The sequence below is a fragment of the Vanessa cardui genome, chromosome 2, assembly GCF_905220365.1.
Source record: "Vanessa cardui chromosome 2, ilVanCard2.1, whole genome shotgun sequence".
NCBI classification, from domain to species: Eukaryota; Metazoa; Arthropoda; class Insecta; order Lepidoptera; family Nymphalidae; genus Vanessa; species Vanessa cardui.
In genome coordinates this window covers 3,846,877-3,863,290 of record NC_061124.1, presented here as the reverse complement: position 1 = coordinate 3,863,290, position 16,414 = coordinate 3,846,877, and the positions used below count along the sequence as shown (strand labels likewise).

Below are 16,414 nucleotides of genomic sequence, written 5' to 3'. Positions count from 1 at the left end.
TCCCATTTTTTTTATTTTTTTTTCCGATGATGGTATCCATGTGAAAACGACATAAGTCTTAAATTTGCATTACGTATATGCGCGACAAATAGGTGAATAACTGAAAATCACGTTAACCAATTTTGATAATTCTTTTTTTATTATAAAATATATACTTCAAGGGTAATTTGGTGAAAGTTTGGTAAGGTTCTGAGCACAGGATCCATGACAAAGTAACGGAACGGAAGGGAACGGAACAATTCTGAGGAGCACGTTAGCGATACTCGGTCGAATCTTTTATTTATAGGTTATTTGGATATTTGAGTCACCTTCCGTAATGTGGTTATGTTTATGTAATTATCATAGTCGAATATTATAATCAACTAGCTACGCACCCCGGCTTCGCACGGGTGCAATACTGATACTAAATATACTACAGAATTTGTTTATTTACGACATCACATCGCAAACTTCTAAAATTATCAGTGTTTCTTTACTATATTGTTCATGTATTATATACACAAACCTTTCCCTTGAATCACACTATCTTTTAAAAAAAACCGCATCAAAATCCGTTGCGTAGATTTAAAGATATAGGGACAGAGAAAGCGACTTTGTTTTATACTATGTAGTGATGGAACTCCTATACGGCTCGCAGTTAGGGTGCGATATGGGGCAGAATTTCTTACTATCTTTAATCAAATTTTGTGTATGTGATGTGATGTCATATGATGTACGAAATATAGTTGGTCTTTTTCAAAGTTTTTTTGCTGAGTTCGATTACAGCTCTTTCGAGGGATCCTTGTAGTTCACGCCGCGTGACGTATTAAATCCGCATTTTCGAAAGTCTATTTTTGCTTTATTCGCAAGTTTCCTTTGAAATTGTCCTCGAAGTAGTTTCTGACTCATATAAACGGAACGCTTAATCTATCCATATTAAAAAAAATAGTTAGTCAACATCAGCTTCACTTAAAATCAAAAAATAAATAAAATTTTAACAAAAAGAAAAACCGACTTCAAACAAAACACTATTTTAAAACAAATGAATATGCACGAAAAAGTAAGAAAAATAATTGCGTATTCAACATATTTTTTAGAGTCTTCCTAAGTTAAATGAAATGAAAAATATTAGACTACTTAAAAGTCGATTAACGATTATATCATGTAGTTATAATTATTGTTATATTTGGAGTCGGTGTCAGCCAATAAAACCCTACAGTATATCTATCAAAAAACAATACGAGAATACTTTAACAAATATGTTTTTTACAAATTACCTTTTACTCAATAATATACTGAATCAATCAAGGGGCTCGTATCGCTTCTTTCTTTTGATTGTTGGGGCAAGGGCACCGTGGCTGACACCGGCTCCAAATATACCAATAATTATAACTACATGATATAATCGTTAATCGACTTTTAAGTAGTCTAATATTTTTCATTTCATTTAACTTAGGAAGACTCTAAAAAATATGTTGAATACGCAATTATTTTTATTACTTTTTCGTGCATATTCATTTGTTTTAAAATAGTGTTTTGTTTGAAGTCGGTTTTTCTTTTTGTTAAAATTTTATTTATGCTTAGTAACATTGGGTAGGGTAAAAACTACACATTTTGTTTTTTGAGCATTCAAAACCAAATAATTTACTTTTAACCAATCGTGTATCTGTGATAATGCACCGTTTACATCGTCATAGTTAGCTTTTTCCTGTCAAACTTAAAAATCAGTGAAGTATCGTCAGCAAACAAACACTATATCACAAATACCTTTAACAAAGAAAGGAAGGTCCTTTATATATACTAGAAATAGAAAGGGACCCAAAATTGAACCTTGTGGAACACCCATTTTTAACGTAGATCCAGTAGACTTTATTCCATTAATGAAAACTTGCTGAATTCTTTGAATTAAGTATGAAGCAATGATATCAAGAGCCCTACCTTTAACGCCGTAATATTTGAGCTTATAAAGAAGCGTCTCTTGTTCTACACAATCAAATGCTTGAGACAAATTACAGAATACTCCAATAGTATTCTGTAACTTTTCCCAAGCATCTAAATATGTTTGAGAAGAGTTATTCCCGCATCAGTTGTCGAGCGACCTCTTCTAAAATCGAATTGCTCACTCTTGTTAATAATTACTGCTATAAACGGAACAGTATTGTATATGATGTCATTAATAATTTTTTTTATAATGTTATCATTATCTAAATAAAAACATAATTATTTCTAAATATATTATATATATATTGTTTCGTGTTTTAATTGTTTAATGAAATTGACATTTCAAATACAATGTGAGGACTACGAATCTGCAAGGATTATGTAAATCATGTTATAACAATTGCTACGCTGGCGTTTCGGTCGCATAACTTAGACAGAAATGTTTGCGAGAAATATTTTGATTTTTATTACCTAAATGAGAAATTAATGTTAAATCTGTTAAATTAAAACCTTTTAATGCTGTCGAAACGATTGGCCCTTGGAGTAGTGGTGCAAAAAGCTTCATCAAAAGTATAACACCTCGCCTCATTGCCTCCACTGGTGACAGGAGGGCTGGTTCGTTTTTTGCCCAGAGGATCGGAATTGCGATTCAACGGGGAAATGCTGCTAGCATTCTTGCCACCATTCCACGCGGTCAAGATTTATACAGTAACTAGTTTTAGTTCATATTTGTATATATATATTTAAGCATTTAATGTTGTTAATTCTAATGTTAAATGATAAATATTGAAATGTATTTTTTTGTTATTTAAGTATAAATTTTCTTCTTGCTCAGGATGCTGGGTGGCGTGGGAGGCCGGCACGCGTCGGTGCGCCGGCGCGGCAGCTCTCCGGGCGTGCATGCGCGACGCACGGAGTCGCCGCCGGCGTCGCCGCGCCCGCCTCGTCGCCGTCGCGCCGCGCTTGCCGTCTCCGATCACAAAACATGCGCACTTATACACACGCGCCTCAAACTCGGGGATATTATGTAAGTCGCTGGGTGAACTTTTAAATATTATGACGCCTTTTCTTTCATCATTAGAGCTAGAACAAAATATGTTAGACTTTGTAACGACTGTATTATTCAAGTTACAGTGTCTTTTTTTTACAGTTGACAACATTTGATTTTACATTATATAATATGGCAACTAATGTGACATTAATTTATAAACTGCTACTTAGTCTTTAACTTATAACCCAGTTAGAAATTATAATATGTATTTCGTTCATTGAGTATTTTATCGAGGTCAATAAATTAATAAGCACAGAATTATACTCGTAACAATTTAAATGAAATTAAGGTAGCAACACCGTGGGTTGTTCGAGTATAATGGCTCATCGGCTTTAAGGATCGTGTTATAACTTTGTTTCAAAATCCCGTAAGCCATCAGCTCTGAACGTTCAACTCCAGTGATTGCTTCCTTCCCGTGCATGAGAAAATGTTTGCTTTAATCCTATGTTACATAAGTTTGGAGATACGTAAATTAATTAAAGTCACATTCAATTATTCAAACACACTAAGGATTTCAAAGGAGGATTTATTTATGAGTACGAAATCAACGTTGCGAAATTTTATTTTCGATTGAAGTGATATAATGCTTTTAATTAACCTAAAAGTACATAATTACAGCCCCGAAAGTTAATAACGAATGTAATTAGAGTCTCGTTGACATCTCGTTCACTGGCCATAGACTTCCGGTAAATGCGGGTACGAACTTGATATAGCTTTGAACCCGCAAAATTTCGTCAAGTAAAATCAAGACATCATTATATATTTTATTTTGGGGTAAATTTATCTTGACTTTGACACTTTTTAATTAAGTTGTATGTAGATTTATGAAAGCATTTGATTAGTAACATCATCTCTGCATGCATCAAATCTACATGGATACAATTTAAAAAAAATAATGTTTATTTTTTTTATTTTTTATTTTTACGTATCAAATTTGACAATAAAAAAAAAACAGAAATAGTTCCATTATTATATTAGTTGTACATAAAGGCTCTAGTTATGTTTAGTTTCTTTGTAAACAATAAATTCGTCATTTTGTTTAAAATTTTATTGATTGATTTCGCTATTTGCACGTGCCACTCTGTAATTGAATCAGGAAGTTACAGTAACAGACAATATAAATTATTTATTAATTTCAACGAACAATTAAATATATTCTAAGAAAGGTAATGCTTCAAAGCCCGCGACCTTCGCTTAAGATCCACAAATTATATTTTCTGGGTCATCTCGGGTCAACAAAATTTACATTGAAAATATAAAATAAATATAGGAACATCGTCATTTCGTAATTTCCTATAAACACTTGAAATAAAATATTCGGGTAAATTGGACTGAATACATTTACAAATACATACATAACACAATATACTATACTTTATTCAAATTTCAAATCAGCCCCACGCGTTAAAGGCGCACATGTAGAAGACTTGCGCACATATTACTTTAAATACCAGTTAGATTTTAGGTAAACCAGATAAGTTACCAGTTAGGTTTTAGTTTAATGCAGTTAGTCATTTTAAATTTTCAATAAAAAGAAAAAAATGGCGTCGAAATAATGTAATGAAGTTATTAATTTTTGACGTCGAATTGGCTTTTAGTCTTTTGTCAGGTTAATCGGCTTTTAAAGGAATCCTTATCTTAAGAGTATCTAAAGGGTAGGTTGAGTTGGGATGGCCAAGTGGTTAGAACGCGTGCATCTTAACCGATGATTTCGGCTTCAAATCCAGGCAAGCACCACTATATATGTGCTTAATTTGTGTTTATTATTGATCTCTTGCTCGGCGATGAAGGAAAACATCGTGAGGAAACCTGCATGTGTCTAATTGCATCGAAATTCTGTCACATGTGCATTCCACTAACCCTCATTGAAACAGAGTGATGATTAATTTTGCTTAGTTATCTATTTGTGTATAGGAAGTAACAATTTTACAAATTTACGCAAAGAGCAAGTTATAATAAGAACTGATAAGATAGACAAATTAGGGAGTAATTTCTTAGAAACGGACTACGGAGATTCGTGGTCACTTTTTCCTTATATGTAGCTAATTACTCGTTGCAAGCGAGTACAGAAAAAAGCATACGTAGAGTAGGTTCCACAAACTTTTAACATGTGGGAAAAGTCGGATTGTTCCTGAAAAACTAGCGACGGAAAGCCTAGCCAGCCAAACGGATAGTTTTTGACAGTAACCAACACAAGACAAATATAACCAGTGCTCAAATGCTTTTGTTTCCTTTAGCTTCGGATTTGTTCGTAGATTTTTAAGTGTGATCGTAATTTTGATAAATAAAAGCATACAGTGAAACACTGTTATCATTATTTTCCTACTTAATTCTTGGAAATAAAAGTTATCTTGTTCACACTTATTGTACATCGTAATTGCCAGTTTTGATTTAGCTATTAATATAACAGATAAACAAATATTATTTATGTTCATCGCCATCTGAAGATAACCAGAGTAAACTACATATAGTTCAGTTCCTCCAGCGCCCTCTCTTATGTTTCAGGAGAAAGAAATTTTAAATTACAAAAGCGCTGTAGTAACTTGTAGCAGCGCCACTTCCTGTAGTGCGAAATATTTGAACAAGTCTGGTCAGCGCCATCTGTTGTCATTTTCTTCATAACATAAATCTCTCGAACTAGATGGCAGCCTGTGTCTAATGTGAGTATTCGTAGTTCGTTCGTGAAGCGTCCAAGTTAAAAATTAGAATCAACAGATGGCGTTACAAGTATCAAAATTTTCCAGTTGTTAAATAATAATGGAAAATTACTTGCCCAGCCTTTCAGATATATAATTAATCCATTTGAAAATAAAACAATACATTTTAAGTTATGCCAATGCAATACTAATATCCTTTTTTTTAATTAAAGAGATACAGTTTTTAATCGCTGCATAGTGGGTAGATGAGGCAATTATTAACATATGGTACAGGTTGAGGTTCTCAAAGGCAAATGACCTATGCGATTACTGAGCTGAATCTTGATTCAACTTGAATTTGGAATCAGTTGAAGCAGAAAGCAAAACGTCAAATTCAATTTCCGAATAATAGAACGTTGTCAAAGTCGTCTATTGGCGACGTTCGGCTAGTGTAAATGGAACGGGCTTTGCTTCCTGGCTCCACGTGGCCAGATGCCATTATTGATTTCCGGCGCAAGAAAGAGACAATGCTATATCACAATTTGTTGCACTATTTTTCGTCTCTTTCTTTCGCCAATATATGACCTATTTTTATACTGCTTTCCCTATATTAATACAGCCTAAGTAATTAGGTGAAAAGTTCCGTCGACGATATAATCTAACCGGTAGTTTAATTGTTGTGGAAAACAACGTTTACAGGCCACATTTTTCGTTAAAACGATTTTAAATTTGTTTTCGTAGCTACGTTATGATTTATTTTTGGAATGTTCAGCGTTGACATGGCCAAAACATTTTACAAGAATTATTTGATGGAAGAGATTTTAAATTGTTTTTAAAGAACAAAAGAGTCAACGAAAATTTAGACATTTTAAACAAGTTAAACGAAAACATTATTTGTTTTAAATGCGCATAATCACTAACTTATATTTATTTTTTATTTTTATTATTCAAAAAACGTATTTAATTAATCATTAAGAAAATTTTATTAATTGCACTGTCCATTAATAATTAAAAAAAATATTCAGTATAAAAAGAAAAATTGTACTTTAAATTTCGGACATTTAAAAAATAATAATAATTAAAGTTCTTTTATAATGTTTATTGATGAGGCATAGTTTGATTCTAATATAGGCCCTTAAAGAGTTTAATCGGTGTACGAAACAATGGCTTAAAACCGAACATTGTAGCTCTTGATGCCAGAGCTTAACCTATTTCGTAACCATTATGATTGTAATGCGCGGATAAATGACGCAGATTTTAAATATCCATTTCAATAGTTTTTTACATGAAATTTTAAATTATTGTAACTTGTGAGCAGAATTTTACTGTTATAGAAATATAGCCAGTTAAAATAATATGAGCCAGCTGATATATATTTAGTAATCAGTAAACACCTTTTAAGATAATAAACCATCGACATTGGTTACTGCTACTTGAATGTTATGTCCCTTGTGTCTGTAGAAGCACAGGTTCACTAACCTTTCCCACAGGAACTGAAATACAAACACTAAGTATTGCTATATGGAGAATGTGGGAAGCGTGGATAGTACCTACCTTAGACAGGCTTGGATCAGTCCCTACTAACAGGGAAACAATATACGGAGTTGGGATTTAAAAAACACGCAATTTATAAGTCAGGATACAATTGTAGTGTAAATTTGGTCCTGACAGTAAAGTTCAAAAAATAAACGCACATATCACATTGCTAGGCATGATTAGGTCATTTTAGGTCAGACAGTTCTTTTCTTCCTGAAGAAGGTTAGGTAAGAATTTTTTTCACCACACTGCTTCAGTGTGTGTTGATGGATATCAGCGCCAAGTTGTCCAATAAGTATAAAAGATGTGACGATCAAATAAAATACATGAAGAGATTGAGTGTGTAATCGTCAGCAATCTGTGTGGACTATGTCTGTAAGTTTTTTTGGGTTTATTTATTAATTTTGATTTATATTAGTTTTCAATAAACTTTAATACATAGATACCAAACATATTTAATTGTGTTTGTATAATTATGAAGTATAGTTATAAGTTGAGGCAGTATAAAGACAGCCTGCAGATAAAATAAATCAATAGAAGTTATATCAAAATTGGGTCAATATTATACACCCCCTTGTAGCGTTTTGTACAACTCGTTTTTTTTAGTCCAGACGATAATTCTGTACTTTTCGTGCATATATATCATAACTAGTTCTCGCTTACGGCTACGCTTACGTTTTCCTGAGGGTTGGTTAAATTTATTTATTAAATAATAGTTTTTTGTATACCTTATGTCTTTTTTTTGTTCCCCTGGGGACGTTGTCAGAGGAACAGAATATAAAAATTTACAATGATTATTTATAATTGTCGTGTACTTTTTTACAATAAAAACAAACTCACGGTCGCATTTATATGATGAAATAGTGAGAACATTTTACAATTATTAGTCCAATATCTGTTAATTATTTTGCTGTCTGTTTCTAGTATAGTAGAAAACTACATGCCTGAATTCATTAATTCTTTAGTGCATAGCGAATGATAGACCAAATTACTGATGGTTACGAGAGGAGAACTTCGTAATGAACCGAAATGTACGCGCGAGGTGAGGTATCTAGCATAAGCTGGTGTTAATATAAAATGTCCTAATGATAGAGGCTGAAATGAGTTCCTATTGAGCTGACCTATTTGTTCTCGGAGCTAAAAAATCAAAGCGTAATTAAAAGGAAACAATGCACGTTTGTAGGCCATCAGCTGTTTGCTTTGTGCACTCTGTGAGGCGCTGTTTGCTGAGGGCGGAGTGCAAATGCGCTCTGAACTTAAGTGACGACTGTGGAGTGCGACATTTATAACTTCGATAGTAGGTATTATATTATAGTATAATACAAATAAAAAAAACACACTTTTAATCAGAAATGTTTATAATGATATAATAACTACACTAGAATATGTAAATACAGTAAAAACATACCACTTCACTACTTACTATAAAACAAAGTCGCTTTCTCTGTCCCTATATTCCTATGTATGCTTAAATCTTTAAAACTACGCAACGGTTTTTGATACATTTTTTTTTAATAGATAGAGTGATTTGACTGGAAGGTTTTTGTATATAATACATGGAAAATATAGTAAAGAAACACTGATCTATTCAGAAGTTTTAAGTTTTCCAAAATAAACAAATTCTGTAGTATATTTAGTAACAACGTTGCACCCGTGCGAAACCGAGGCGGGTCGCTAGTTGTAATTATAAAATTAAAATAAATAATTACGACACTATTATTCAAAATTCTTTCTTAATTTATTTTGTTCGCTTGTATTAACTTAGTCGAATAGTTTGATGGTAATTATTACCCATATTACGATAAACGCGCAAATGATATTTTAAATTTATTAATTGATTTGATACACCTGACAAGTAAGGTAACCCAACAATCCAAGAGACAGTCATCTTACTAATTAATCAGTCAGGAAAAAGGAAAAAGCTTATGTACCTTCCTACACACACAAAAATATTAACTGATCATAATTGTATATATTTAGTGTGTCAAAGTAGTGAAACCTTTTTTTTATAAAACGTTTTTTGTAATAAATTTTTTAGGCATGTTATAAAAAAATATTAGGATAAATTTTTATTTTGCGCGCGCATGGTGTGACACGAAAACTACATTATGAAGTTGCTCGCTAAACCGCCAAGTAAGTGTCAAGTCGCTCGAAATAGACAACTTCATACAATAACTTATTTTTCTATGTTGATTTTGTTAGAAATTTAAATTTTAACTGTATTGTATAAATAAGAAATTACACTTAACATAATAAAAAATATTCTATTATTATAATTTAATTTATTTATATTCATATTAATAAGTTTATTATTTTATTCATTTTTATGCAATTTAAAACTATTTTATCATGCTGAGAAAGCATAACTTTAGTACATACATAAGTAGACGCAGATATTTTTACAAGTACTGAAAATATTGCCTCTTTTTAAGTTTTTCTATGTTTTTTTTTTTTTTTTTTTTTTATGGAATAGGTGGCAAACGAGCAGGAGGCTCACCTGATGGAAAGTGACTACCACCGCCCATGGACATCTGCAACACCAGGGGGCTTGCAGGTGCGTTGCCGGCCTTTGAGAAAGGAGTAGGCTCTTTTCTTGAAGGTTCCCATGTCGTATCGGTTCGGAAAAACCGCCGGCGACAGCTGGTTCCACAGAGTGGTTGTGCGAGGCAGAAAATGTCTAAGAAATCGCGCTGTTGTGGATTTTCGGACATCAAGATGGTGCGGGTGAAACTTAGAATTTTGACGAGATGTCCGAAGGTGAAATTCAGCAGCCGGGATTAATCCGAACAATTCCTCGGAACATTCCCCGTGAAAAATTCGGTAGAAGATGCAGAGTGATCCAACATCTCTACGCAAAGCCAAAGGATCAAGGAGATCGGAAAGGGCTTGATCGTCGATAATTCGAGCCGCTCTACGTTGGATGCGGTCAAATGGAAGGAGCTGGTACTGGGGAGCACCCGCCCAGAGGTGAGAGCAGTACTCCATGTGAGGCCGAATTTGCGCCTTGTAAAGTTTTAGGCGATGGGCCGACGTGAAGTACTGTCTCGCCTTGCTGAGCACACCGAGCTTCTTTGAAGCCAATTTGGCTTTGCCTTCCAATTGACCGCGGAACTGAACGAGGCTCGAAATATCAACGCCAAGTATTCCGATACTACCTGTAGCGGCTATCGGGATGTTCTCAAATCGTGGAGATACGACAAATGGTGTTTTTTTAGCGGTTAACGCGCAAACTTGCGTCTTTTTGGGGTTGAAATGGACTAAATTTAGCCGGCCCCAGTTCGAGACTTCGTTTAACGAAGACTCGATTTCAGACACAAGTTTGTTCCGGTTTTCTTCGACGTTTTCCCGAGAAATATTAGCGCGGCCGGTGTATAAGGTGTCAACGGTACTGTCGTCTGCATAGCAATGAATGTTCCCGATTTGCAACAAATCATTGATATGCAGAAGAAACAGAGTGGGTGATAGGACGCAGCCTTGTGGAACACCAGCATTGACGAATTTTAAGTCAGAGCATGCACCGTCGACAACGACCTTGATGCTCCGATCTGCCAAAAAGCTGGTAATCCAATTGCATAATTTCCCGGGAAGCCCATAAGAAGGAAGCTTCGAAAGAAGCGCTTTGTGCCATACGCGATCGAAGGCCTTCGCTATGTCCAAGCTGGCTGCTAATGCCTCCCCCTTGCTCTCAACTGCTTCAGCCCACCTGTGAGTAAGGTAAACTAGAAGATCACCGGCTGAGCGACCCCGACGGAAACCGTACTGGCGGTCACTAATCAGCTGATTCTCCTCTAGGTACCGCAGGAGCTGGCAGTTAATAAGGGACTCCATTATCTTGGAGAGCAAGGAGGTGATGGCTATAGGCCTATAATTGGACGGATCTGAGCGGTTGCCTTTTTTAGGGATCGGATGCACCAAAGCAGTCTTCCAGGAGTTCGGGACGACGCCTAATGCGTAGGATTGCCGGAAAAGACGCGTTAAGACCGGTGCCAACTCGGGAGCACATGTCCGTAGCACGATTGGAGGGATGCCATCGGGTCCACTCGACTTGTGAATGTCCAAGGAAAGAAGTGCTTTCCGAACTGCACTTTGCCGAAATTTAACCTCCGGTATCGTCGTATCACATCGCGGGATTGATGGAGGTGACTTTCCTTGGTCATCTAGAGTCGAGTTCGACGCGAAGAGAGACCCTAAAAGATCGGCCTTCTCCTTCGCGGTATGGGCCAATGACTCACCGTCCCTGTGCAAAGACGGAAAAGAAGGCTGACAGAAATTCCCTAGGACAGCCTTAGCGAGAGACCAGAACGCACGTGTTCCTGATGGGAAGCGCACCAGTCTCTCGCCAATTCTGCCAATGTACTTCGACTTCGCCTCAGCTATCACGTTTTTGAAGGACCTGGAGGCAGAGTTATATTCCTTTCTGAATGTGCTGGTGTTTGTATCACGAGACGCCGATGCGTTAGCCCAGTCTTGGTAGCGTTCCCATTTTCGGCGTGAAGCCGTCTTACAGAGGCGACCAAACCAGGGCTGGGACTTGCCACCAATGGGCACCGCAGAATATGGAATGAAAAGTTCCATACCCTGAAGCACCACATCGGCGACAGAGTCAGCAACAACGCTCGGATCATCCATCGAGAAACAAACTCGCCCCCATGGGTAAGATGCAAAGAAGGACCGCATCCCATCCCAATCTGCTGACTTGTAGTGCCACACGCGACGACAGCCCGCGAAACGAGGTCGTGAGTATCGTGTAACTGGCACTGTACTCCGGACGAGACAGTGGTCCGACGAGCCCAGAGGGGGATCGACGACAATCTTATAGCCGTCCGGATGCGAAGTCAGCAGAAGGTCCAACAGGGAAGGTGTATGATCCTCCACGTCCGGTATTCGCGTTGGCGAGGTGACCAGTTGTGTCAAATCATAAGCCAAAGCGAAGTCGAGAACAGATCTACCCGCATGATCAGTGGTGCGTGATCCAAGCCACTCTGTATGATGAGCATTGAAATCGCCCAGAATAATGATCTCTGCGGATGGAGTCTGCTGCAGCACGGAATCTGTAGCCAATTGGACGTGCTCAACCAGTCGGTCGGTTTCGGCATTACCGCTATGGGACCTATAAAGGCACGCGTAGATTCGCGGATGGTCGTCGCAGTCTACGCGCAGCCAGATAATTGATAGGTCCTGCCCTTCAAGGCTGCCGAGGCGTCGAGAGCAGATATCATCTCTGACGTAAACGCACACCCCAGCTCGTGGCACAAAAGTATGCTCCAATTTGTACCCGGGGTAAGAGAGAAAAGACGTATCGGCAGGAGAAGATATCTGGGTCTCGGTAAGAAAGAGCAAGGCCGGCTTCGCCGTCTCAAGGTGAAAGTGAACGGCATTCAAGTTGGAGTTGAGTCCCCTTATGTTGCAGAAGTCCACAGCGAGTGTGGTAGGGGTTGCCTTATGATGCCTGCTCCGCTTGCCCCGAACAGTGGCGAGCGCAAAATTGCCCCCCCCAGAATTCGGAGGGCAGCCTGGGCATCCCTGCTCAGGCGGTGTACGTCCTGAGCATGGATGCCCAGAGAGGGATTCTCCATCGCAGTCGCTGATGGTACCCTCCTGGGGTAATGTCACCAAATTCTGCACAACCATGTTTTGGGGGGAGAGGGATCGGGCCTCCGGAACTCTCACTTACCGGACGAAACGCGGTAGCATAGCTACCACTTCACGCCGATTTTAAGTGAGAGAGTGGTACTTCCCCGGGCGTGCCGGCCCATTCGACTGCAACCGAGAGGTATGCAGTGTGGCACTACCACTTGCATATATGCTTTATAATATTATTATTCCCAATAAAATTAATATTTTATTGGGAATATGCCAACATATCTTAATATAGAGAACGCACACATCTACCCAATAGAAAAATCGAGTTTCAAAGCTTCGACGCAAAATATTTATTTTACATTAATATCGACATTGTTCTAAAAGGAAATACATACTAGTGTTTTTCATAGGTAAGACTAATTAGAGGAAACTTTATCATCTAATTTGATTTATTATGTATTGGATCGCACTTAGTATAACAATCTTTCCAACCCTTATTAGTATTAGTCCTTGCTTATAAAAGTGATTTGGTGAGCATCTATTTAAAAACGGATTACCTTCTTTATATCATAATCCATTTGATATTTAAAAGAATACACAGTATTTCTTGCCTTATCAAGCAACAACATTTATACATAGTCGAATACTATATACTATATTACTATGAGCTAAGATGGCCCAGGGTTTAGAACGCGTGCATCTTAACCGATGATTGCGGGTTTAAACCCAGGCAAGTACCACTATATATATGTGCTTAATTTGTCTTTATAATTCATCTCGTGCTCGGCGGTGAAGGAAAAATCGTGAGGAAACCTGCATGTGTCTAATTTCATCGAAATTCTGCCACATGTGCCTTCCACTAACCCGCATTGGAACAGCGTGGTGGAATATGTTCCTTAATCTCTCCTTAATGGAAGCGGAAGCCTTACCTCAGCAGTGGGAAATGTTCAGGCTGTTTATTTGGTTTTTTTTTTAGAGTACTATAATTAACCGTAGAGTTTAATCCAGGTTTCATACATTTGATAGAGTAGATAGACGTAATTAAATAAGACTAGTTACCCAATTTGTAGGCAATTATTTTCGGGATAAACTATACATTGAACATTTTATAAAATGACGATTAAAAAAAATATATTGAAGCGATTATTTAAATGAAATTATTAAATAGTTAAGCTGTAATAGTCGATTCATCGCGTAGTTAATAATTAAATATCAAGTAAAAAGGTATAAAGTGGATTTATGAGACATCTGGTATGGTTACAATGTACTCACAGAGGTGCTGTTTGCTGATGGTCGAGTGCAAATGTGTTTCGAACTTTACGACTTTGGGGTGCGAAATTTATACCCTTGGAAGTGGAAAACAGGAGCGAAGTTATTGCTATTTCTTTTTGTATTAAGATTTTTTCACATTGTTTACATCTATAAAATGTTTTGTCTCTATTTGTATTTTGTTTTGACTCCGTTGTTGTTTGCTGTAAGTTTGTGATGTAATCGGATGTTCAATTTACAGATAGTATATTTTTTATGTTACGTGCACGTGGTAACGACTGAAAGTATCGATATGAAACTATAAGCAATTATTTTTTATCCAGGGAAGTATGCGGATGATTCGTAATAATATTAAATAACATTTGATATTAAAAAATATTTTATATAATTGTTGGACCTTTTTAAGTAATTTTAATTAGGCTTCTAAACTGTAAAAATGCTTTAATGTATATTGTACATACATGTATCATTTACAAAGACGATCAGTTTCATCATTTTATAATACATTCTATTGTGTTCTTGTTTCTAAGGATATGGCTACTAGCAAATTAAGAAAAATGCTACACGATTTTAGAAGTATGAATACCTCGTTTTCCGTCTGGTAAATCTTACGTAATAAAACATTGTCCAATAACCGCCTCAAAGATTTAACCGTTTTACATTTTGATTCATAGTCGGCTTAGTAGACCGTGAGAACAACTAACATAGTAAAAACATTGTTTACGGTCTCCGCAAGATCGGATCCCAAGTCAGGTCTCATTTCTAGGTCCGTGGGTCAATTGCCGGTCGCGTTGCATCGGTCGTTCACCCCGGTCAGTAGGTCACCGCAACCTGCAGCAGCCATGTTTTCATTATACCTACACTTGAACTTTGTAATTGGGAACGCATTTTTTAAACTATCGATTATTTGTTATGACGTGTGTATTGTTTATTTTGTTATATAGAATCGAATACAGTGTTGATGTTTATAGATTTTCTTTTTTTTTTCTGCTACGAGGAGAATGTTGTTAATGTAAGCAAGTTAGAAAATATTGTAGTGTTATTCATATGAATAAAATGTAAATAAAAATAATTTCAAATTCAAAGCTAGGCTATTAAAAAAACACTAACCAAACTGTTACGTCCAGTACGTAAAGTATATTTTCTATATTCAATAATATTTATTCTACAAATAAAAGGAGTTCCTAGATAATAATTCTAAAACACTTAAATGATATAAAATTAAATAAATTTAAGGCCATATAAATATGTAGCTACTGCATTTTATCTACGAACAGTGAACTAAATCACATATTATTATAATATTTATAAGAAAAAAAACAAAGAAAACTTGGCCGAACGTACTCCACGTAACGAAATGTACAAGCACGTAAAGACGAAAAACGCCGCTTCCGTGCCGATTTTAAAGTTATCCCGATAAAGTAGTCGAACAAGAAAAAAACTTCGCACGAATCGTTCCAGCCGTACATTCGAATAGTTTATGTGAAGACAGGCGACGAAGAATAAAGAGAGAGAAAATAAAAAATAGGCCTAGACGGAGAAGCGTAGTGCAATACTCTCCGGCATCTCGGCTGCTACAATGGACGAGGCTTGCTACATATTTTTATTAATAGGTCACTTATCTTTTTGTGACCCATTTAATCTTTACCTGCAGAAACGGGTACTGTTTTTTAAAGCTTTTTAATTTTCTGCCCCGTTTATTCAATGTATTCTTTATTTGATTTCGTGTATTTCTTTATATTTTAAACCTTTTTTTGCAACATTGAAGTGCATACGGAATTAGCATTGTAAATTTTCTTTTAAAACGCTTTAGCCACTGATTATTATCGTTTGAGGTAAGTTATTGTTGTTGCTTTTCATTAATTACTTAAAAATGATGTTTTTGTTTTATAATTGGCTTGTAATTTTTATAATGGGTATAATTATGTAATTATAAAAGTCGTGTAATGTGGCGCCACTCGTCGACAAACTTTAGGTCATGTATCTTGCTGCTGTGTTCTCTATACAGTGATTCGATCAAACAAACGTAACGTTATATTGGTACACTTCTTTATAAAATAAAATTTGTAAATATTTATGTGTTAAAGATGGTTTAATAACCGGTATATCTGTAATGTTAGTAGCGTAATTAGCGTAGTGAAATTTTAAATACACAATTATTTTATATAGCGTAGACCCTATGTTATCAGAATTTAGATTATTTTGAAAGATTAAAAGGCTTTTTAATTTCCTATTCGATGTCAAAAACAATGTGTGAAAATTCTCATGTGTCGGAAAAAATCTGAGATATCCTGAGAATGAGAACACGAAGGAAAATAAGTGGGGAACGTCGGTGTGCCAAAAGCTATTTTAAAACTAGCGACTTTTTAGATGAAAAAACATCTTTGAGGTGAAACGATCGCCTCCAGGTGGTTACAAT

The 16,414-nt window shown here is 36.1% G+C and overlaps 1 protein-coding gene across 1 annotated transcript in view; it reads left to right on the top strand.

Annotated features, from left to right (window-relative positions):
* Nucleotides 1-16,414, top strand: part of LOC124537761 (voltage-dependent calcium channel type A subunit alpha-1) — a 221,511-nt gene that overhangs the window by 117,085 nt on the left and 88,012 nt on the right. Inside the window, 1 exon segment of the mRNA XM_047114653.1 lies at nucleotides 2,756-2,947. Within this exon segment, the coding sequence (XP_046970609.1) occupies nucleotides 2,757-2,947 (191 nt within the window). The 5' untranslated portion in view covers nucleotide 2,756.